The sequence below is a fragment of the Coccidioides posadasii genome, chromosome 4, assembly GCF_018416015.2.
Source record: "Coccidioides posadasii str. Silveira chromosome 4, complete sequence".
Classification (NCBI taxonomy): domain Eukaryota; kingdom Fungi; phylum Ascomycota; class Eurotiomycetes; order Onygenales; family Onygenaceae; genus Coccidioides; species Coccidioides posadasii.
This window is the reverse complement of record NC_089410.1, coordinates 627,021-647,811: the sequence shown is the minus strand read 5'-3', so window position 1 is coordinate 647,811 and position 20,791 is coordinate 627,021. Positions and strand designations below refer to the sequence as shown.

Here is a 20,791-nt window from a genome sequence, read left to right as displayed (position 1 = left end):
TCAATCGCCTGATTTCATGGCCTGCCTGCTTTACGTTGCAGAGCACCTCTGAAGCGGGTCTCTGGCTACTTGTAACTAATCCTGCCCTATAACTATCGCAACCTTGTTCCTTAGAGTGCCGAGCCACACAATTCCAGAGATTATTGTCAAGAGGTTCTAAAATCGGATATCGCATTGTCCTAGTATCTGAGCAGCAATTCACAAGCGGCATTGTTAGAGCTCAAATTCCGCGACGGCAGCTTCAGTGTGCACCATATCCCCTTTGTACCATCAGACGGCATTCAGCAAGGGTTGCCATGGGGACGAATAGGCAGACTGAACCAACTTTCCATAGTTGACTTTTCGTCCACTGTCACCTATTCCTCTTCCGGTTCATTCTCTTTGCTGTTCCTCATGCTCTTGAAGCTACATCTTCATGGGATGTGGATGAAATGTTCTGTCCTCGGGGTTCTGCACCTTGGGCCAGCAGCACGCTTTTTCTCTGGGGCACCACGAACGCTAGGTACCTTTGAAGATTGACGATGTTTCTCAGGTTTGTCTTTTAAGGCGAACAACCTGTCGCAAAGGTTCGCAATTATTCTTCAATTTTCAAACATTTCAGGCCCCTGATCAACTTGACAACGCCCTGTTTACCGCATTCAGCTCAGGTAGGACCATCGGACATAGGATTAGCCGGCGCACGCGCCATGTTGATCCCTTTCGACTATTGTCAGAGATATGGACACTTCTTAGAAATTGTCTACTTTTTAGACGTACTGTGCTCTTTTAAACTTGCACTGTAAAACTTCCACGGACAGCCGGCGCGGTTACTTGCGCTGTGTGTATGAAATAGCTGAAGTCGCCTCAAAATAACATGAAGCAGCCGAGAGAAATATATCAAGCTGGAAATGTGAGGGAAAGAGGAGACGTTTCCTGGACGGATTTCGCCGTGTCGCTGGCAAGCGTGGAACACAACACTGACCCCCTCAATCATCACCTACCGCCATCCTCATCAAATAAGAACAGCTTGAGACCGGGCGTCTTTCTGTCAGCTCAAAAATTATTTCGCTGGAAACCCCATCACTGCGTCAAGCATCCTTTGACTCTCTACAGCAGACTGCCTCTGAAGAAATTAGTATGTAGGTATGGTTCTTGAAACAGCACGAACTCAATTTGCCCATGAAACCACATATTCAACACACCGTGTTGAGAATGATGAAAAATAAGTGGATTAGAGAAATTGAACACATAGATCCATGACTGCAGACCTGGATCAGCTGCCCCAATGCAAGAGTAATTATGTGCGTGTATATTATATGCGACATGTATATGCCTGAGCTGCAATCCATTCCAACACGCCAAAAAATTTCCTAGCGCCAAAATAACAGTCGAAGATTATACATATACAGGGGAGTCTAGCACAAGAGTCCCTGAACGCATTCGCCGATATATAACTCTTTCCATAACGTAAGTCCATTGTAACGCATTAAAAGTCAGAACCGCAGACGTTCTGCAGTTGAGTTAGCCCAAACACTTCTCAAAGCCAAGAGGTAAAGATGGGGTTGAGCCTGATTTTACCTTTCTCCTTTCCTTGAAATCGGAATACAACCATAGCCAGGTCTTTTGATTGCGACAATCTTGCTCCCCACCCTGCTCAGAAGTCTTGCATTCCGGCATAAGCCGCTCTGTTTCACGCTTACTGGCGTTAATCCAGGGCTTCGGGTACGGCCAGTCCGAAAAGTGGACCAGCTTCGTCTCTTTGAGAATTTTCTCTGGATCAAAAACCTCTTCTTCGGAGCCTAGGTAGGCTGCATGTTTGTCGCCACGGAACTCCCCAGTGAGCAAGTTGTACGGTCGATGCGGTAGGATCATACAATGGTCTTTGTACAGATAATTGACGATTTCCATATCGAAGTCGTTGGGCTTCTTGTTCTTGATCGATTCTTGAATGCGCGCGAATTCGGTTGCGGAGGGTTCTAGGAGGATGAGTTGGGATGAAAGGAAATTATCGAGCCAGTAAGCTCGTGTCAAGGCTACTTTCGCAGAAGGGAAGAGGAATAGCTCATCCATGGACTGCGAGTTGAAAAACAAAACAATGTGTCAGAAGCAGAATAAAAGGTAGCACACATAACTAAAACAGTCCGGGAAAACACACACCTGGAAAATTGTAGAGTCAGAATCAATATTCAACACCCGCCGGTAATCGGTTTGGTTGAATGCGAGCAGCTTCGTAAAACTGGCACCCCAGGTTGGATCCGCCGATTCCTGAAGCACCGATATTGGCCTCAGCTTTACACCCAGCTCATCTCTCGCCTTTATCAGCAACCCGGACTTAGGGTCGGCAGGATCATTATCCGGCCACTCTTGAGGATACAGTAAGATCCTATCTGCCTTCACACCAAGACGCTTCAACGTAGTAAAAATCATCACAGAATTGCAGAGGTAGTCTGGGTTCGTCGCATATTGCGAATACGCAAACTGTGACCAATCCACCTGATCATCATTCTTGGGGGGTGGATCTTCGGGTTTCGGGAGCTTTGGAAAGTGAGGCAATGAGCGTGATGGGGCGTATGGTAATAATAGCGAGACACAGAGGATGAGAGTCAAGAGGAGAAGGACAACGCGCGCTCGCTTCGATCCGACAATCGCTCTCCATGTGAAGTTATATGGTCGGGTGTCCGCGTCCATGTCGACCGTGGAGAGAGCAAGAGAGAGATAGCTCCCAGGTCTGGACCAACTTCGATCGCCGGGCAAACGTTGGAAAGGGTCGCGGTCGTGTCTCTTATGTCGTTAAGGAAGGTCGAAGTTGTATCTATTAAGGCAGCCAGCAAACCATTAATCCAGTTTTCTGATCGAGAGCTGCCGCTGATCGAACATCAACCTTTCCCTGCGGACCAGCCGACCATGCCTGAGGTTGAGGATGATCATTTGTCAAGGCGGAAAAAACCGAACCTTTAGCGTGGGCTGCATCCTTGCCTGCTCTCTGGGGCCGCTTTAAAGCCTTGATCAAACCCTGGCGCCGCATGTATGCTGGGCACTATTGGCTGGAGAGATTGCAAAACGGAGCCGGGCCACAGTGGACATTCTCGGTAAGGAATCGCTCCCCGACATGGCGGAGGCGTGGCCCCCGGCAGCGGATCGCTAATTGGGTGTTGGCCACTTCGTATCCGCGCCCAAACCCCAAATGCGCCGCCCCCAATCCCTCCAGGGGCAGAAGCCCAGTCATACTGAAGCATTTGCTTGTCAAAAGTGTTGGGTTTCGGTCCTCCATAGTAGCTTCTCTTGTTGCAGAACGGCCCTTTTTGCGCGATGACGTGACGAAACCCTTGAAACAGCGTCTTTGTTCATCCATCTGACTTTTTAAAGATACAATGCATCCCCGCCCTCGAATGCGCCACACGCTGATAGCGCTGCTTGAGTGAATTCGTTGTGCGGGAAAATCAGCGCAGAACCAGCGTGCCCTGAACACTTGGCTGGATTAGGCTTAGTGCAGCGCAGCACATATTGCTCGACTGCGATCGATGGAAGAATAATCCTCTCAACCGGGACGATGGGGTGAAAAGGCGTCTTGAGGGTGCAGTGAAGACGCTCTCGAAGCGCTGTCTCCTCGGCTTATCGCACTCAGCGGTGATTTTAACTGTTTGAGAGACAAGTTCAACCCCGGCAAAGCCCAATCATCACCTGCCAAATCACACGAAACGATTTGCCATAACTCTGCTGCAAGGATCTCAACGACTCTTTCGCATGGGAGATATGACTGGAGCTCCTCCGCCTCTGGAATAAAGGTAACTGCTTCGCTGTTATTCTGAGGCATTGACACGCCACTTGGTAGCGGGCCTAAAGCTGCGATGGACTTTCCAGACACACTACTGAAGTGGACGCAAACAGCCAGAGACACACCAGTCACACCCAATCCAAACGGGGGGAAAATTGCTACTGCGACGGATTCCACCACTGGAATCATGCAGTTGAACATCAGGGTCAGAATATTTCGCTAGAAGCTTACTATGGCCGATTCGAGAACAATTCCTAGTCCCTAGAGCATGTGAAAATAATGGAAACTCGTTCTGAATGCAGAGGCCGCATGTATCAATGCGCAGAATAACCCCATTACGGCAATTGCGGACCCGAAAAGGCACACCAGGTTGCTGACGTCGCCCGTTATCAGAGGAACCGGAGTCCTGCATGAATTCCACGATCACTTGGATCCGGCCTAGGTTATGGGTAACACAAACACGGAGGAATCGGCTGCCATATACTCCATATCGACTCAACCCAATCCTCCGAGACGGAGAAAGAGCAGCCCGAAAACGAAACCCCAAACCGCTCCTCTCAGGCTGATCTATCCGATCCATCTGCGTGAACAATACTGGCTGAGCAATACGCCCACAGACAGCCCCAAAGAGCAAACCTGTTGATGTTAGTATGGCGAGCAGCCGCCCTATCACAGTTGCTATGTCGGCGATGATAATCCTGTTCAGAATGTCAAGGCCACCACGGCGAGCAGATGCTTTTTTCTTTTTTTTTTTTCCCAAAAATGCTTCAGGCACAGTGCTATTAAGGGAGACAGGGAACACCATGACGAGAGCAAGATTCTCCGTTCAGACGACAGTGCTTCTGCACTTTTCTCTTTCAGATAATCCATCACCCCCCTAAACGTCATCTGCTTCTTACATGCCTGTTCAAAACTATCAAAAAGCCCCGCCCTGCATGAGGTGGAAATAATGAAGTCATTGGTAATGGCAGAAGAATAGATGGTGTCTACATTGTTCACACAGAGAGATGAAGTTGTGAGGTTTAAGAAGCCCTCTTCATCGCCCTCCGTCAATCAGAGGTGGGTGGCCTGACTGACCGAAGGGGCTGATGATATCCTAAAGAGCCTCTTCAGCTGAACAATAGACGATAGCTGCACCTTATAAAGAGGTATTCAACGGGGAGGACGCCTTTCTAAGGCCATGATCGCCGCACTTTGTGTTGTATGTCTAACCAATCTTCTCCTAGGTCTCTTGCTTTGCCGCAAGGCCTCTCACATGATATGCTATGAGGAATTTCCCACGCAAGGCTATTATGCTCGGCCTCTCCAGCTGAAATTTTTTTTTTTTTTTTTTTTTTTTTTTTTTCTCTTTTCTCTCTCTTAAACTCCCTACGGATGTTGCTCTGAGACCTCCCTCCCACGTTCAACATATTAAACATTCGCGGTTATCTTGATATTCATCTATTTCGCCCTCTTGCTCAGAAGCTTCCTGCTTGCCCTTGAAGAGCAAAATGATCCTTCCTCCGTACCCAAATAGCTCGCTGCCCATTCTTCAATTTATTGATAGCTCTCGCCAGTATGTCACCAATGGGCCAATGATATCGTCTGTCGTGGAAATCGTCCAGTATGAAAAGTGGATTCATGCTTTGATGGGCCACTGGACCGATCTGACGCGGTGGGTTATGGAATGCTGGATTAACTTCCCCCACTGGATTTCCCAGCCGCGTACGTTTACCAGTAAATAAGTCTTAATCAACAGTTTCGCTCAAGGCTAACCCGTTGGTATCAAGATGTTTTCGCGATTATTGTTGCATTTTCGATCGCCTTCGCCGTGACTTGCACTGTCTGTCTATCGGCGGGTTTGGGACCAATTGGCATTGTTGGCGGTACGTTCGATTCGACGTACATAACCCCGCATAATAAGACCACTGATGTTGTGAATATTCCGTTGTCCAGGCCCGATAGCGGCGTTATACCAGACTGCAATTTACAGCAATTTGACCCCCGTTGGAAACATTTTTGCGACCTTGGCAAGTATGCTGTTGACCGTCATCCTGGCATTTCCGGTCTTTGTGGTGGCGTCCGTCATCGCAACCGTTGTAGCGGTGACAGTCTGGTCTTGCGGAGCGGAAGTATCACCAAACCCGGTGTAAGTAACGGGACAAGTGGTGGTTTTGTGAGGAGGAAGTTTCAATATTGCCTGCGTCCCCGCCTCTCTTTGCTCACTCACCACTCCCCTACATATTGTCAAGGAACCGCCAAAATTTCGGACCCGAAAGAAAAGCCTAACTCCAAACTTTTCGAGGCGGCGAAAGGCTTCTAAAAACTTATGTCCTTCGGTTAAAAAAAAAGCCCATTGCCCAAAGATTCATTGAAAGACTATGCTTGAAACAGATTTACAGACATCGGAGCAGGCTCATACATACATAGATAAGAATTCCATGGACAGAGACTGTCATTTTATACCCTCCTTCTGACGAATGGCTCCCAAGTCATACACATAAATGCCCCCATAACGCCAGATATTGCCCTCCACTGAGAACTAGAATAAAACCGTAGATTAGACTCATAAACGAGGCATGAAAATGCCCTCATGCAGTATCATCAGGTGTATGCGGTGGTTCATCCTGCAGCAGCTTCAAAATGGCAGACTCGTTTGTCCCGAGAACTAAAACAGCGGCAGAGAAATGCGACATCAGCGCATCACACCAGAAAATCGGAATAGCTATACACATACCTGCCTTCCCGTTATTCCAATCAACAACCTATAAATACAACTCCTATATCAGCATAAAATCTCTCTCAAGAAAAAAGAAAATGGAAGAAATATCCAGGGCCAAAACTCACGACTGGCCTCACAAACCTCTCTCCATCCTCCTTCAACCTTCTCAGCGCATCCAGCCTATCCCTCGCCCCGCTCACCAAATCCCCCGGCTTCCCCGCGCCCACTCCGCCATTGCCCGCCCCCGCCGCCATATAGTCCATGATCAGCTTCAACTGATCCGGCGTGGGCGGCTCCTCGGTGACGGTGAGGTCGAACTGCTCGCGGCGCTGACGTTCGAGCTTGTTCTGCGCCGAGTGATCTGAAGCCTGGTCGATGGTGGCAGTTTCGGCAGCGTTGGCAGAGGCCTGTTTGAGGAGGGCGAGAGCGCGGAGGGAACTGGGAAGGGCGGGTTTGTGGAAGAGGGTGATGATGTCGAGAGGTTTGTGCTAGTTTGGAGGGGGGGTGAATTAGTAGCTCTGGCTTAGCTAGGAAGTGTTGTTGGTGGAGAGAATGACTTACGAAGCGGAACATGGTAGAAGATGCACTGATGGTCACTGTTTGGCGGGATTAACGAATAACTTTTGAAGTGTGTTGATGCTTGAGGCTGAGACGATAAATGGAGTGACAATAAACACCAGCCAACTACGTCATCACCGAACTAGCATCACAATTGACCAATGAGCCTGCACACTATCATAATATCGAACATACAGAGTACGGAGCACAAAGTACAGAATACAGAGTACCGGCTTTCATTTCATATTTTGATGCCAGCTAGCTACCTGAATGACCCATAATACAAAGCATGGAATCTGGAAGAATACATGGGACTCAAGCAAATGAATAAGTGCAATTGAGAGAATTACTTTGGAGACACAAACTCACTCTCAACCCAGATCCAGCCAACCCAGGCCTTTTGCACAGGAATAGAGTAAACAGCAACAGAAAAGAGACAAACTGATCGCGTCTACATGAACATCAGACATACACAATGGAGAAAGAGAAGCAGATGTGTTGAGGAGATGTGATGCGGGCGGAAACTCATTACAATACTCATATATTAATGAAAGCGCAGCTGAAGAGCAAAGGAAAGTGAAGTTTCGAAGAAAAAGAGGGAAAAAAAAAAAAAAAAGGGAAAGGAGGGCCAGCTCAGAATGGAAGCGAAAATTGCATTTAAGGTAACACATAGCCTTTTTTTCAGGGAGCAATTGGAGGCTATAAAGAGATTCGTGGAGAACATCGCATGTTAGAATATGGTGCCGAAAGAGCCGTCCGTTGGAATCGCTTTTCGGGGGCTGGTTCGTCCGTCGCCTCCAATGGCTGGTTTACGGTGCCTGAATCCAAGGGTTAGCAACGGGGCCGTAATACGGGCAAACAGTGTAAATATACCGGAAGGTAAAGCCAACAAACAGGCTCTTGCTCATTTTTTCGCCTCGCTCTGCCATCTCTTCTAGGGCTCTCTGTTTATCATGGACTTCCTTGTACTTAGCCATATCAGATTCACTGCCAAAGTCGTCGAAGTAGCCCGCATCCGTCTCGGAGTCAAGTTCGGGAACGAACGGAGGCTGCATGTCCCGCAGTCTGTTGAAGTTGACATCGATAAAGTATTCATGCATGTGAATTTCCCTGATGTTTTTGAACCGGCGCTCCTTCGAGGCCACAAGCCGGGTGATCAAGTCCCAGGTTCGTCTCGATAGGAAGTAATTTGGATCGTCGTAAACTGGTTCCTGCAAGACTTGCTCCCACTGCTTGAGGTTCTGCCATGTCTCGTCGACAGTAGCACCCGCAAAGGGAGGGTATCCGGCCAGGGCCTCGAAGAGCATACAACCCAAGCTCCAGTAATCAACGGTAAAGTCATATTCTTCTCCCTTGAGCACCTCCGGTGCCATGTAGTCGGGAGATCCAACAATGGATTTTGCGTAGTTCACTTCGCGCTGTCTCAGCGTCCGGTATCCCTCACGTCTCTCTGCAGCCGTGCGCTGGCCCATGGGTCGACCGAACGGGACCGAAGTTTTGCCGACTTCCTCCAGCTTGATCCTCATCGACTCGATCTTTCCGGGACTGAGCATGCCCGCTGCCAATCCAAAATCGGTCAACTTCACGTGGCCCGTCGAATCGATCAGGAAATTTTCAGGTTTGAGATCGCGGTGAATGTAACCCAGGGCATGGAGAGCATCAACGCATTGAATCATCTCGGCGATGTAAAAGCGTGCATGGCGATTATGCAAAACGCTAGCGTTGTTGAGCAGGGTACGGAAATCTCCTCCTGGAACATACTCCATTGCAAGGTATATCTTTTCTTCATCCTGGAAGGCGTAAAGAAGTTTGACCAGCCATTCACTCTTCGCGGCAGTGAGGATATCTCGTTCGGTCAAGATATGTCTAATCTCGTCCAGCTTGAACAAGAGCTTTTTGCTCATAACCTTCAGCGCACAGACTTCACGAGTATCCTTCTTTTGCGCCAAGTAGACCTGACCGTAACCGCCTTGCCCGACTTGTGTAAGAATCTGGAAATCAGCATGACGCAGTCTAGTTCTTCGCTTGCGCAGGTGAGCTCGCTCTCTGCCTAAGTACTTTTGGAGCGCAGCTTCGTACTCCACTCGTGAAGTGAGAGGCGGAGGGGGATAGGCGGCTTTGAACTGCGATTGACGTGTTTGGCGGTTATGCACGTAGCTCAGGAGATCAAAATAATGATCAAGAAAATCTGAGAAGGTGTGAGACAGTAAGAGCACTGATTAGATGTAGAGCAAGCAGAGAGGACAGGGAACTAACACAATTGGGCGACATTCGCGAGGCGTTTGACACCCGGTAGCTGCAATTTCTCCAGTTCTTCGGCCGTCAAGCCCCTGGTCTGTGCGGGGTTCCTACGGTCCCGACGCTCTTTGTTATTATGATATGCCTCCTGCCGCGAGAGAGCAGCGTGATTCGAATTGGGAACGGGTTCCTTGCCCAGGCGCGATCCACCTGGCGGTGCATTTTCCTGGTTTCCTCTTCGCGTCGGGCTGCCCTGCACAGAGGTTGTTTTGTGAATGACGCTCTCGTTGAAGGTGGTCAGGTTCTCGCCTCCACTTATCTGACCCTTTCCGGGAGACAGATTGCTCAGATTGAAGACAGATTTAGTCGGTGACGGCGGCGCGAGTTTCATGGCGTTATCGAAGATGCTTGGGAGGTCTGTGGCGCCTGGTGGCAGCCGACTCTTGCTAGGGCTCCCGTGTGGGGTGTGCAGCGGGCTTGTGAATCCATGGTGCTGAGGGGTTCGCGGGCGATCGTAGAGGTCGTTGTTGGAGCGTGAATGGATGAGGGACGGGATGTGAGAAGGCCTCAAGTCCTGCTTCCCCAGCGGGGATTGCGACCTCATGTTGACGGTCATCGCTGTGGTTCAGAGGGGGGGCGGTGAGAAACAGTGACGTTTTCTGGCCGCAACCCCACTATCACGAGGGATCGAGGATGCTCACAACAAACGCGTGTTGGGAGAGCAGGAGAAGCAGGCGACGGGGGTAGAAGAAAATTTCCCAGGCGCAGCAGCAGAGAAGGGCGGTGAGAAGAAGGAGAAACAGAAAGAAGAGAGGATCGGTTCTTAGCGCCCCGTCGCGGCGGCGGCGAGCTGCGTTGTGTGTTCAACCCTGGCTGGCTGGCTTGCTGGCTGGCCCGGGAGCGTCTCGTCGAGCCGAGAAAGCGGTTTAGCGTGCGCTGTTGCTGGCCGTTGCCGCAGCAACATGGCCAACGCGGCAGGTAAGGCTGAACCACAAAGCTTGTTGGCCTTCAAAGCGTCATCAAGGACCCTGCTGGAGACTCGAGAGCAGGGGTTCGAAAGCAAGGAGGCCCGCTTCGGTTGGCCAAGTTGTGCCTGCAGCCCTCTGTTGCGTGAACGCAGCGCGGTCAAATATATGCAGTTGCGCAGGAGCCTTCCTCAGCTTCTTGATCACGGATTGATGGAGTGGAAAAGGCGACGCTGCACGTACAGACTGAAGGCTGGTTCATATTTTGGCTCGGCCCAGTGGGGATTAAATCGCAGTGATACTTGGTGTAGTATATGGTCCAGAAGCCCATCCTGGAGAGGGATCAACATGGGGCAACTCTGCGGGTGACTGTGCACGGGAGAGTGGCACAGAATCTTTTTTCACCGCCGTTCTTTATTTCACATCCTTCGGGTCATCGCATGGTTCCAGACGATACTTATTTCCCATAAGGTTCTGCGATACCCCTTATGGTGACACGCTCTTTAGCTGAGAAATGCATCCCGGATTCCATGCAAAAAGGGTTAAAACACAGGACTCTGCCAATTGATACTGCTGGATAGCCTCGGACACTCAAACTTCGGAAAAAAAAAAAAAAAAAAGGGGCTCATCGTGGACCACATTTATATTGAAAAGGCATCGTGCCAATGGTCGCTATGAATGATCGATCTGTGCAATCTATATCTTAAAAGGAGAATGGTGGGAATAACACTCGTATATGTGCAATCCATCTCGACTTTGGAGAATATACTCCGTATATCATGGGGCTATTACGATGCCAAGTATCTCGCGGAACCTTGGAAACTTTTCGAGGTGTTAACAAAAGTGTGGTACATGGTAAGTTAGGACCCTAAAGTGAATCCAGGGCTACTGAGTTTCCAAGGGTTGTGCTTTGGCTCTCCATGGAATTTTTAAAAGAGGAAAAAAGCTCCCCGGAGGATTTAGGGCAGTCGTCACGTAGATGGATAACCGGACATATATGTCTCTTCCTTTGTTATCTGAACGTTGATCGAAGATAACTTGATACTCTTCGTCGAAACGGAAAAAAGAGAACAAATTAACGGAGGTATATATTGACAATATATTGGGGTATTTCATCTGAAGATCTAGGAGGATCGTATCCAAAAGACCAGAGGGAATCCAATGCCCAAATCTTGAAGTGTTTGTTCTATCTAACTGAAAGGCCACACCTTTCTTTTCCCTCGAAAAAGTCTGTTCAATCGACTCTTCACGGCCTCAGAGAAAGGCGGCTTAAGCTCCGCCTTCGGCACGTTGTCCAGTCTGCGCAAGCGCCAGTCAGTTTGAATCCGGACACATTGACCGCACAACCGTGGAGATACTCACAAAGAAAGCCAATCCATACGACGGCGTCGTGAAAGTGATCTTTGCGCCCTTGGGGAAGTAGAAGACATCGCCCGGCTTGGCTGAGACCTTTTGGCCGGTGGCGTCGGAGATCTCAAATTCACCCTCCAGGATGATCTTCATCTCATCGTAGGTGTATGTATAGACCAAGGGGGTTCCCTTCTCGAGTCTGTAGAAACCAGCGCACATAGGCTTCTCTGGGTTCTCGGCTTGGCTGGATAGCGGGAAAAGGAAAAAGAAGAACCGTTAGCTTCCCGAACACCAGTGTGGAAAATATGAAGAAAACAAAACTTACCTGGTGAATACATCGCCCAGAAAGGCGTTGTCATTGGCGATCAACGGGGGTTTGAAGGTGGACTGAGCCTGGGGTTGGTATCTCAATGCGACGGGAGCAGCCATATTGTCGAAGATACAAAGGTGAGTGCTTTTCCTTGGTAGGGCTTGTCTAGTTAGCTGGTTTACCTTCGTAGAATCTGCCGGATGTTGTTACCTACGATGTCAATTGTTGGAGAAGACGTGAAAGTTGAAAAGGGATTTCATGTGAGCCTAAGAAGATGAAAAGTTGAAAGCCTATGAGCCCCTATATATGTATATGCATATACAGCGTCAAATGCATGCGAGCAATTGATTCCCTACTCAGGCTAACCAGTCCGAAGTTCGCTCTCCACACCCCTCCGGGTTGCTGGAAGAGGGGAAGGGTGACACACGCACGGCGATGCGAAAGGGTGCCCGGCCATTGCCGGTGATGGGACTCTGTTGATGCACTGCGGGGCGTCCTGTACACTGACCCAGACTCACACAGACGGTAATTGATTGACTAGAAGGAGGGGAAGCTCTGGAAGCACCGAGCTCAATGACGTTATCCCTCAGCAATGTACGGAGTACTCCATACAAAAAACATTTTCAACTATAGTGAGCATCTTTCCAGTGTAGCTGCAAGGAACAGGGTAACCGCAACCAAACCATCAATTGGAGATGCGACTGGTTCCCAGGCTCGCCGTCCTCAGCGCTCTTGATGCTGTTCCGGCGTTCGATGTCCGCGACGCGCGACTTCTTACGGCCGTCGCGAGGGGCTTATCGATAAGGAACATGGGATTGTTTATCCGTATCAGGTTAGCTCCCGGCAAAGCTTTCCTCTTTTAGGCTAGTCCTCTCTTAAACCTGCTTATGTAATCATTCCACTGCGCACAACACGGACTTGACTTGAGCAGCATTTCATCCTTCGTCTCGCCGGTCAAGGTGCGTGTAAGTTCCGCCATGAGGTTTACGGGAGCAGTGGTGGTCGAACATGGTAGTCAACATGCAACAGACACACTTCCCAGAGATGAGGAAGGCTTAAATCATTTCCACCATGGATATCGGTGCAGCAAACACTAAACACCCACCATCCGACCAACTGCCGGCTGACTCGTTAAACGGCCCAGATCCGCAGATCCGTCCTGCTGTAACACCGGTTCGATATCGAAGAAAAATTTGTCAGTATAGCCTCCTACCGCTGAGAAGTGAAGTATGTGACAGCTTGCGCTGTGGATTTCAAAGAGTCAGATGGAAAGCAGGTCTATTGCATGAACACCGGTGCTGTGGAATGTGCATCGAACAGAAAGATCCTGGAGAATGCAGAAAGGCACCAATTCAATAGTTGTGGGCTAGCTATTCTAGGACAGGCTTAAAGAAGAAATAAAAGTTGCTTAAAAGGAAGGGTACAGGGCACGGCTGCGAGTCCGATTGCATTGAATGATCTGTCTATCTCAGTGCCATCAATAAGACATGCAACACTATTATCAAGCATATCAAGAATGTCAAGAGTGGTGTTTTTGAATTCAGGCTGAGAAAGAGAGCTGGTACAGAGCAGTTAAGGGAAGAGATTCCTTACAAGGAGTGGATGGTCCTAATTGCAAATTTTTATCCCTTACTGTTAAGGCATGCGTGAGTATATGGACTACTTCTGGAGCATCAAATAACTACTCAAGAAGAGGATCCCACTCCCTGTTCTGAGTGTAATTTTGCTTTCTTGCTTGAAGCGCATCACTGCTTCATGGCGTCGAATTTGTGACATGTCACGTAACGATAACGGTGCTTGGAGAGTTGATATCTAGCCTAGAGTATTCTTCGCCACCAAGTACCTTTCGAGAAAGAGGAAACACAGCGGAATAGTAGAACCAACAAGGTAGAAAGAAGCCATCGAACAGGAAATCTGAAAATTCACTAAGGCTTGAGTGCAACCTGTTCTCTTGGTGTTCGTCACCAGTCAATATGTATTTGTTTATGGTAGTATCAAGCTCCAGAGCGTTCTTTTTTTTTTAAAAAAAAAAGAATAAGGTGGGGAAAATGTGCTTGCGAGAGGATTGGCAGCAATGACAACAAGCAATTCCACCCTCCCTGAAAGCAAGCAAAGTGCAAACAGATACACCTTGGCGGGCCTGTGTTGTTAGGTCTTAAATGACAATATGACGTGGGCATTTTGAGGATTAAAAGTCATTCCAAGAGTATGACACCAAAGCACCTCAATTGGGGGTTGTATTAAAGAACAGTGAGAAGATCGACGGTTAGGTTAGTTATATGCTGGCTGCTGGAGGGCCTCTTAACTTGCACAGAGCTTATGTTTAATCACAGAATATCCGCCCATTGTTGGAAGCAGGCCAAAAAAGTTTCAAGCTCCATCATCAAAACGTGGCTTGAGGATCATCGCGCAAGACACACCAGTAGGGATGTAAATACAGTGTGATACCAAGCTCCCCTGCCATTTTGGTTCCAGATTTGCTGGCGGTACGGAAATATTACATACTGTTACAGAGTACAGAACATTTCAATTCACTGCTCAAAAGGATTGTGTTTCTACTCTTGCTGTCCCTGTTTGCTGATGGACACTTCGCATAGAGAAAAAGTACTTGTTGCAAGCCGCCAGAAGCACAAGAAAAGGACATCTATTCTTGCTTGAAAATGCATGCATAGATGTCCAAAAGACGGTAGAGGCCCGTCATATGTGGTCAATGAAGCACTGCTGCTAAGTCTTCCGCTCCTGGCCATATTCAAAACCACACATCTTGCTTCGCATATTATGTATTGACAAAGCAACAAATGGAAAAAAAAATTGGAGAAAAGATCCCATTTTTGTTTTTGTTCTCCTTTTCCCCTTATTCCTCCGCAAGCTCCTCCGTAACGAGCCGCAGCAGATCAGTCATTGCTTCCTGCATCTGCGTGGTGACTTTCATAATCTGAAGCAATCTTGCCCTACGGGCTCGACGGTCTATCACTTCTTGACCCTGTTCTTCGTCTTCTTCACGGAAAGCTTCAGTTGCAGTGCGACGAGCAGGTCTGGCTAAGCCGGCAGAATTTGCGGTTGATGAGGGATTTGGCGCTAGTCGATGATCGATTAGTGGACTTTCAGAGGCAGGGGCTTCCCCTTCCGGGACATTGGACGCCGCGCGCTGGCGACGGGGACAACTGCTGCTCAATGCACTGTTCCGCGCGCGAACAGGCGGACGGCGACGAGTGATTCTGTCTTCTGCATTATAATTTATGTCAGTTAGTGTACGGAGTACATCGCCTGCTTTTGTATTCTTATTTTTATTTTTAATCTTAAATCATGTTAAGCTTACCGCTTCGCAGAGAGCAGTAGCGTCCGGCGCTGTTGAAATGGCAGTTTGCGCACGATCCGCTGAGGAATCCCTCCAGAGCCATGCAACCAACAAATGGACCTAGCCCCCGCGCGCAACGTTTGCATGGCCCAGACTCGCTACCAACAGCTTGGACAAGCAGGGCCTCTAGGTTTGTGGCCCGCGTGAGTGTAAGGTTGCGAGAGCTCCGGGGTTGCACTGGCCGCCATGGTCTTATCTCCAGAAGCCGGTTAATAGTCGGAGACCGGTTAATACTGTCACCAGACACGTATGTCTGGATTCGTGATGGAGTTATTAGCTCAGGGAGATCATCAGACAAGGAAGTGAGTGAAGTCGAGTCCCTGCGCACTGAGTCGCGCTTTTCAGGCCCCATGCGTCCTGGCATCTGCAGCAGTAGCTATTGTGGCAATATTAGCGGTTTGATAAAGTTTCGCGGAGGATGGAGCCGCTGTGACGCGCACTTTTCGTTACTCTGCCATGTATTGAGCGTCGGTTTACAACGGCCAATGAGGAAGCAAATAGTCTGTACGCAGTATGGAGGAAGCTGCAGGGAGCTTCTAGTGCGATACCGGGTTTTCCCGTGTTGCCTGTAGCTGGGTAGTTATGATTCATAAAGTTGGCAATCCCGTTAAGTGAGTCCGGAATCTTACTCCCAGAAAGGAATATCGTTGAAAAAGGCCCGATACATGCATCATGTACTCGGTAGGTACTATGCATGGGATGTCCTCCATAATACTACCTGCATATATGAACTGACACACAATGCTGGACATTTTTCACTTTTCAGAATGATGTATGATGTATTAATATTTCGCGTCGAAACTGGCTGGAGCCTTGGATGATAGGTCACTGGCTGCAGCGTTAAGCAATTTGTATATTAGGATAATAGCTCCCTCCCTCTTTGTTCATGGCCGCAATTTTCTTGTTTTCACCGTCCTGTTGATCTCTGGTGGATTTGTGGTTGGTCTATTTGAATTATTCACATTTGTCGGTAATTAAGTTTGTTTTCCAGATTACCTCCCCTGAAGTCCCAGATTCAAATATTGGAATCGCATCAATGAAGCCAGGCTTTATCCCTCACTGAATGTGATAATTGGTGAGTAAACCGTGTATTTGCTTCTCGTGCCTCTCTTAGGAGAAAGGTTCCAATGAACAAACCCCCATTCTCTGCCTGAGCAAGAGGCCTAGATCCCAAACTCAACAAAATAAATTGAGGGAAAAAAAAAAAAAAAAAAAAAAAAAAGGAAAGAAAAGAAAAGAAGATATGCGCTTAGAAATAGTTCATTCACACCAAAATTCCTCAGAACCCAGTGTCCAGGAACTGAAAAAGTCCAGAAAACACCGGCCGTGATCTAGATACCACCGCTACTGCTGCCACTATAAACACCAGAACCGGGTGTTGGACAGAGAACCAAAATACTCTGACCTATCAAATCAACTATAATGTTATAAACCAAGCAAAAATCACGGCAAGCTGGAAAATTTGCAGAAATAGACATATATCAGACAAAAGCCCTACAAGGGCGAGCTAGTGGGCACCATATGGGATATCTCGGTACGTATTAGTCATATATATAGGTGGCTTTGGTTATCTAGGCTGAGGATCTTTGACGGTCAAATTATCGCCGGATAAGTAAACCTGCTTATCAAAAATGGAGATTGGGATCGGAAGGCGTCTGCACTGGAGGGAAGCTTATGAGATTCCGCGGCTGATTGGAGCTAGGTTCCACTGTGGATACTTGGGGCGATAAGCAAGAGCTTGTCACTTATCTATTGACGGACCGAGTCGAATACTGACACCTCGAAGGACAGGGTAATGGCGGCGCTCGTGACAGTCACGGACGAACTTCAGACGTATCTTGATTCATTATTGGTCGTTGTTAATCCAGGAGGATCGAAGGAGGTAGAAAAGACTCGCGAAGTGGACGGCAAAAAAATTGCGCCGGGCCTGCAGCATCCAGAAAAAGGAATAACGGGCTGGCATGCAAGGGGAGACGATTCTTCGTATGATCTCCGTAGGGAAACTGCTAGTGTCGATGGCCATAACATAAACTGTGGAAAGTAGAGCTTAGATGAATAATAATCATAGCATCGTTAGGAATTTTGTGAATGATGACACTATCCCAGCAGCACTATCCAGGAAAATAATTGGTTAATTAAGGTCAGTTTGCATAAAACAGGGGGTAATTTGATATTTACCTTCCCAGTTCCAATCCCTCATAACTCCTAGCCAGTGTAGTTTGCCTCGAACCGTTTTCTCAAACTCCAAACCTTCCAGTGGCATATGCATAGATCCTTTCCTTACTGGAACAGGGATAGGCGAGGACAAAATGGGGGATCCAAAGCTCAAGTTACTTATGTCCGGTACCGACTGCCGCCTTCCTTGGTCGTCGAATAGATCTAAAGCCTCGGGATAGTCGTCATCAATAGCGCTACCTTGCTGGATATTCCCTCTTCGCGTTGGGTCTAGAGGGATGACATAGGAAACTTGCTGGCCTCTGAGCTTTGTCAAGTTATATTCGTCACGGCGGGACCAGACAGCATGGATAACCTCCAGGCAGCGATCAATGTTCCCTATCATTAGTCTATTTTGCATTGCCGCCCAACGTTCTCGAACCCAGGTTCTATCCTCCTCATTATCGACTTCGCAGCTTGCTGCCAAAAGGGGGAAAATTTGCACGACGATTGCCCTAGAGCTGAGGGGGACTGTCGCTAATAGAACAAGAACTCGTTTTGCAAGTTCACTTGCAGGTTCTGATGGAATCTCTGGAACTGCGAGGTGGAGATGCAGTAATGTTGCCCAGCGGTACGCCTGAGCGGTTTGATAGCTATGTTGGACATCAGAGGTTGGATCTTCCGGCGGCTCGAAGTATTTAGGAGGCTCCCACTGCTCGATTAGAGTTTTCAATTCGATTGCTTGTGATATTATGGCGATAGAATTAGTTTTAGTACTGCAAACCTTCCGAACAAGATTGGCAACCTGGCCAATCAGAGGGAACAACGTAGCGGCGCAACCAAGTAGAGGGTCTATTTCATGAACGCGGGTATGGGGCAATGGTTCAGGAAGCAGCGGGAAATCGTCGAACCCGGTTTCCTCCAGAGATGTTAGGCGAGCTAGCACGGCTGTATATACCCAAGTATTGTAGAGGAAACGTAAACGAGCGAAGTCACTGCGCCGAGCTGAAAGCTGCCTCTGGTTTTCCATAGCTTGGGTGACAAGAACTTTGGCTCCGCGGAGATGCTGGACTCCGTTAGATATATGCCTATCCCATGACTCTGCAAATGCGAGCGCGAGTGTGGTCGCCAGAGCAGCATCCGTCCTCATTGTTCTAATGTTCATGGCTAGAGCACGAACACTTTCCCGCATGTGGTCCATCCCATAAACTTTCAATTGCGGATCTTCTTTGCTGCAGTGGAATGCGGCCAAAGAACAAATGGCATGATACAATGCTGGGGATTCTTTGGCCAAGGGCCAAACCAGTGTGCGCCAAGGATTTTCAGATATCCCATCTTTGACGGACAATATGCCACAGGTTCTTCGGTCAAACCTCATCAGCAGCATCTCAGAGCTTCCAGACGAAAATTTGGGTTCCACTGGCATTGTGAGATTAAATAATGCTCGAGATATCATCGACGGAGATACGGGATCACCCCAAAGGTCTGTCTGCCTGACGACTTCTTCTATTTCCCCATCCTCGCCGTTCATGTAAGGTGGGAAAAAGGACCCATATTGCTGTCCATCAAATGAAGCATTAGGAGTGTGAATGGTATGAGTATCGGAAAGATGATCATCTCTAGAATTGGGCGACTGGCCAAGTGGAAATTCCAGTGGGCTCGGAGGTAAAATGCGGTCTTGACCCTCAAGCGCAGGCTCATGCGGGCTAGGCATTTGAAGAAGGACATCGCTTGGACTGGGAAAGACGATATCTGGATTTGATGGAGAAGCGGAATGTAAAAGGGGACTGTCGTTCTGTGCGTCACTGCTCCGAATTTGCCAGGTTGGACTTCCGGGGCTCCGTGGGCTTGAAGATGTGTTGGAGATTTGATTGGTAGGCGAAAGTGATGAAGCCCGAGGCAGCGGGATTACTACCAAGATGTCAATTACCCTATTAGGGCTCTTGAATGGAGGGAATAAACATACCTTTTTTCCCTTTAGAGGATACCTTATTGGCGAAACTCGATTCCTCAAAGGGTCTCCATTTGAAGTCCTTCTTATAACCTCCACATGTGACATTTCTTTTCTGACACTGTCGACATATTGGCTTTGTCTCGTCGCACTTTAGTCTTTTTGATTTGCAAGTCACGCACCCTACCAAAAGCATTCTATATTAGCGGATGCGGCGAGATTGGGATGGAAACAGAAGATATCGTGAACGCATCAGATTAGCAACTAAATTGTAAATGAGTAGGTGCTCACCATTCCGACTCTTTGACTGTTTCGGTTTCACGCCAGCCGATCCGTCAGCTGTGCCCTTTTTGGTTGAGGTTCCCGGAGCTTTTGACGGCGCAGCACCTATGCGCGTGGGACTCCGGGATGTGGCTGCGGCTGCGGCGGAAATGTTGTTTGGTGAGACATCTGATAGCGGAGCAGCTGGGGGAGTTCGGATGACTTCCATGCCCAACAGTGAATGATGCCTGAAAGATTCAGCTCAAGGTTTCGGCATGGAGAAAAATCCAGTATATGAATCGCGATTAGGTTTGAATGCTCCTTGGGTCGTAGCCAACTCAAGGCGGAGGAGGGATCGAGAATGTATGGAGAATAGATACCTAGGCAGGGCGATGTCTCCAGCTCAAGGCATGGGGCATCTCCGGGTGCAAAGAAAGAGATGAAAAAAGCAAGGAGCTGCCCATGAGACTGTGCGGACACGACAGCGATTCAACGATGTTGCACAGGGCCAGAAATGCGGGGACTCCAAGAGCGCTGATGGATGTAGCGTCGAAGCAAGTTACGGGGTAAGCTTTGACGCTGGCTCCAAGTTTACGCTGCCGAGAAACTTTGCCAGGAGCCGAAGAGCCCCGGTGATAGAGATTCGAACGTGAATACCGGACCTTTGAGAGTGAAGATAAGGCACCAGGCAGCAGTGAGGGAAGATAGAAATCCAGCTTCAGCAGGCTGGCAGTCGAGGCCAGGGCGTGTTGATTGAGATAGACCAACGTCGGTGGCTCTGGAAGTGGCAAGCCACGTCTTTTTCTCCGCAGTTTACCAGCCGTGACGGGTCCCGTCAGAGTGGAGAACACACCAAAAAGCGAGTGTGGAGAAGGTCCCTTATACAGCTCACATACGCGGCGAACCGTAATTTTCTGGGACGCTTCCAGCCCTTTGCCGATGCCGACACACTAGGCTCGCTGGTGCTGTTTCTCGATGGTCAGGCATGGCATGCCGGTCAGCCAACAATGTCCCTGTGAGCTCTGAACGTAATCTGAGCCGTGGTATTGCGGATACATCCTTGGGACCCAACTGTCTGTTATGTCTTCCGTCCTTACTTCGTGGTCTGGCTGGAATAACTACCTATCTTATCTCGACAAGGCTTATCTCAACAAGGGTGTCCCAGTCGGCAGTGGATTATGTATCGACCGG

The 20,791-nt window shown here is 48.7% G+C and overlaps 7 protein-coding genes across 7 annotated transcripts; 1 reads left to right on the top strand and 6 right to left on the bottom strand.

Annotated features, from left to right (window-relative positions):
* Nucleotides 1-1,205: 1,205 nt before the first annotated feature.
* On the bottom strand, nt 1,206-3,445 carry GNT1 (N-acetylglucosaminyltransferase). The gene is made up of 3 exons (XM_003071959.2): nt 2,137-3,445; nt 1,558-2,052; nt 1,206-1,489 (listed from the first exon to the last, which is right to left on the bottom strand). The coding sequence occupies exons 1-3, from the start codon at nt 2,665-2,667 to the stop codon at nt 1,466-1,468; spliced, it is 1,050 nt and encodes a 349-aa protein (XP_003072005.1). The 5' UTR covers nt 2,668-3,445; the 3' UTR covers nt 1,206-1,465.
* A 77-nt stretch (nt 3,446-3,522) lies between these two features.
* On the top strand, nt 3,523-6,045 carry D8B26_007109 (uncharacterized protein). The gene is made up of 3 exons (XM_003071958.2): nt 3,523-5,458; nt 5,524-5,619; nt 5,690-6,045. Exons 1-3 carry the CDS (start codon nt 5,245-5,247, stop codon nt 5,884-5,886), a joined length of 507 nt encoding a protein of 168 aa, XP_003072004.1. The 5' UTR covers nt 3,523-5,244; the 3' UTR covers nt 5,887-6,045.
* A 21-nt stretch (nt 6,046-6,066) lies between these two features.
* On the bottom strand, nt 6,067-7,068 carry D8B26_007108 (uncharacterized protein). The gene is made up of 4 exons (XM_003071957.2): nt 7,017-7,068; nt 6,581-6,943; nt 6,471-6,498; nt 6,067-6,401 (listed from the first exon to the last, which is right to left on the bottom strand). Exons 1-4 carry the CDS (start codon nt 7,026-7,028, stop codon nt 6,325-6,327), a joined length of 480 nt encoding a protein of 159 aa, XP_003072003.1. The 5' UTR covers nt 7,029-7,068; the 3' UTR covers nt 6,067-6,324.
* A 198-nt stretch (nt 7,069-7,266) lies between these two features.
* On the bottom strand, nt 7,267-9,867 carry D8B26_007107 (uncharacterized protein; the record flags this gene model as incomplete). The annotated part of the gene is made up of 3 exons (XM_003071956.2): nt 7,267-7,831; nt 7,887-9,201; nt 9,270-9,867. 3 exons carry the CDS (start codon nt 9,865-9,867, stop codon nt 7,744-7,746), a joined length of 2,001 nt encoding a protein of 666 aa, XP_003072002.2. The 3' UTR covers nt 7,267-7,743.
* Nucleotides 9,868-11,299: 1,432 nt separating this feature from the next.
* On the bottom strand, nt 11,300-12,026 carry D8B26_007106 (uncharacterized protein). Its single transcript, XM_066125426.1, has 3 exons — nt 11,892-12,026; nt 11,579-11,810; nt 11,300-11,515 (listed from the first exon to the last, which is right to left on the bottom strand). The coding sequence occupies exons 1-3, from the start codon at nt 11,993-11,995 to the stop codon at nt 11,486-11,488; spliced, it is 366 nt and encodes a 121-aa protein (XP_065981508.1). The 5' UTR covers nt 11,996-12,026; the 3' UTR covers nt 11,300-11,485.
* A 2,393-nt stretch (nt 12,027-14,419) lies between these two features.
* Nucleotides 14,420-15,598, bottom strand: D8B26_007105 (uncharacterized protein; the record flags this gene model as incomplete). The annotated part of the gene is made up of 2 exons (XM_003071954.2): nt 14,420-15,101; nt 15,196-15,598. 2 exons carry the CDS (start codon nt 15,596-15,598, stop codon nt 14,731-14,733), a joined length of 774 nt encoding a protein of 257 aa, XP_003072000.1. The 3' UTR covers nt 14,420-14,730.
* Nucleotides 15,599-16,167: 569 nt separating this feature from the next.
* On the bottom strand, nt 16,168-19,829 carry D8B26_007104 (uncharacterized protein; the record flags this gene model as incomplete). The annotated part of the gene is made up of 4 exons (XM_066125425.1): nt 16,168-17,345; nt 17,413-19,299; nt 19,355-19,522; nt 19,631-19,829. The coding sequence occupies 4 exons, from the start codon at nt 19,827-19,829 to the stop codon at nt 17,332-17,334; spliced, it is 2,268 nt and encodes a 755-aa protein (XP_065981507.1). The 3' UTR covers nt 16,168-17,331.
* Between the last annotated feature and the right edge of the window lie 962 nt (nt 19,830-20,791).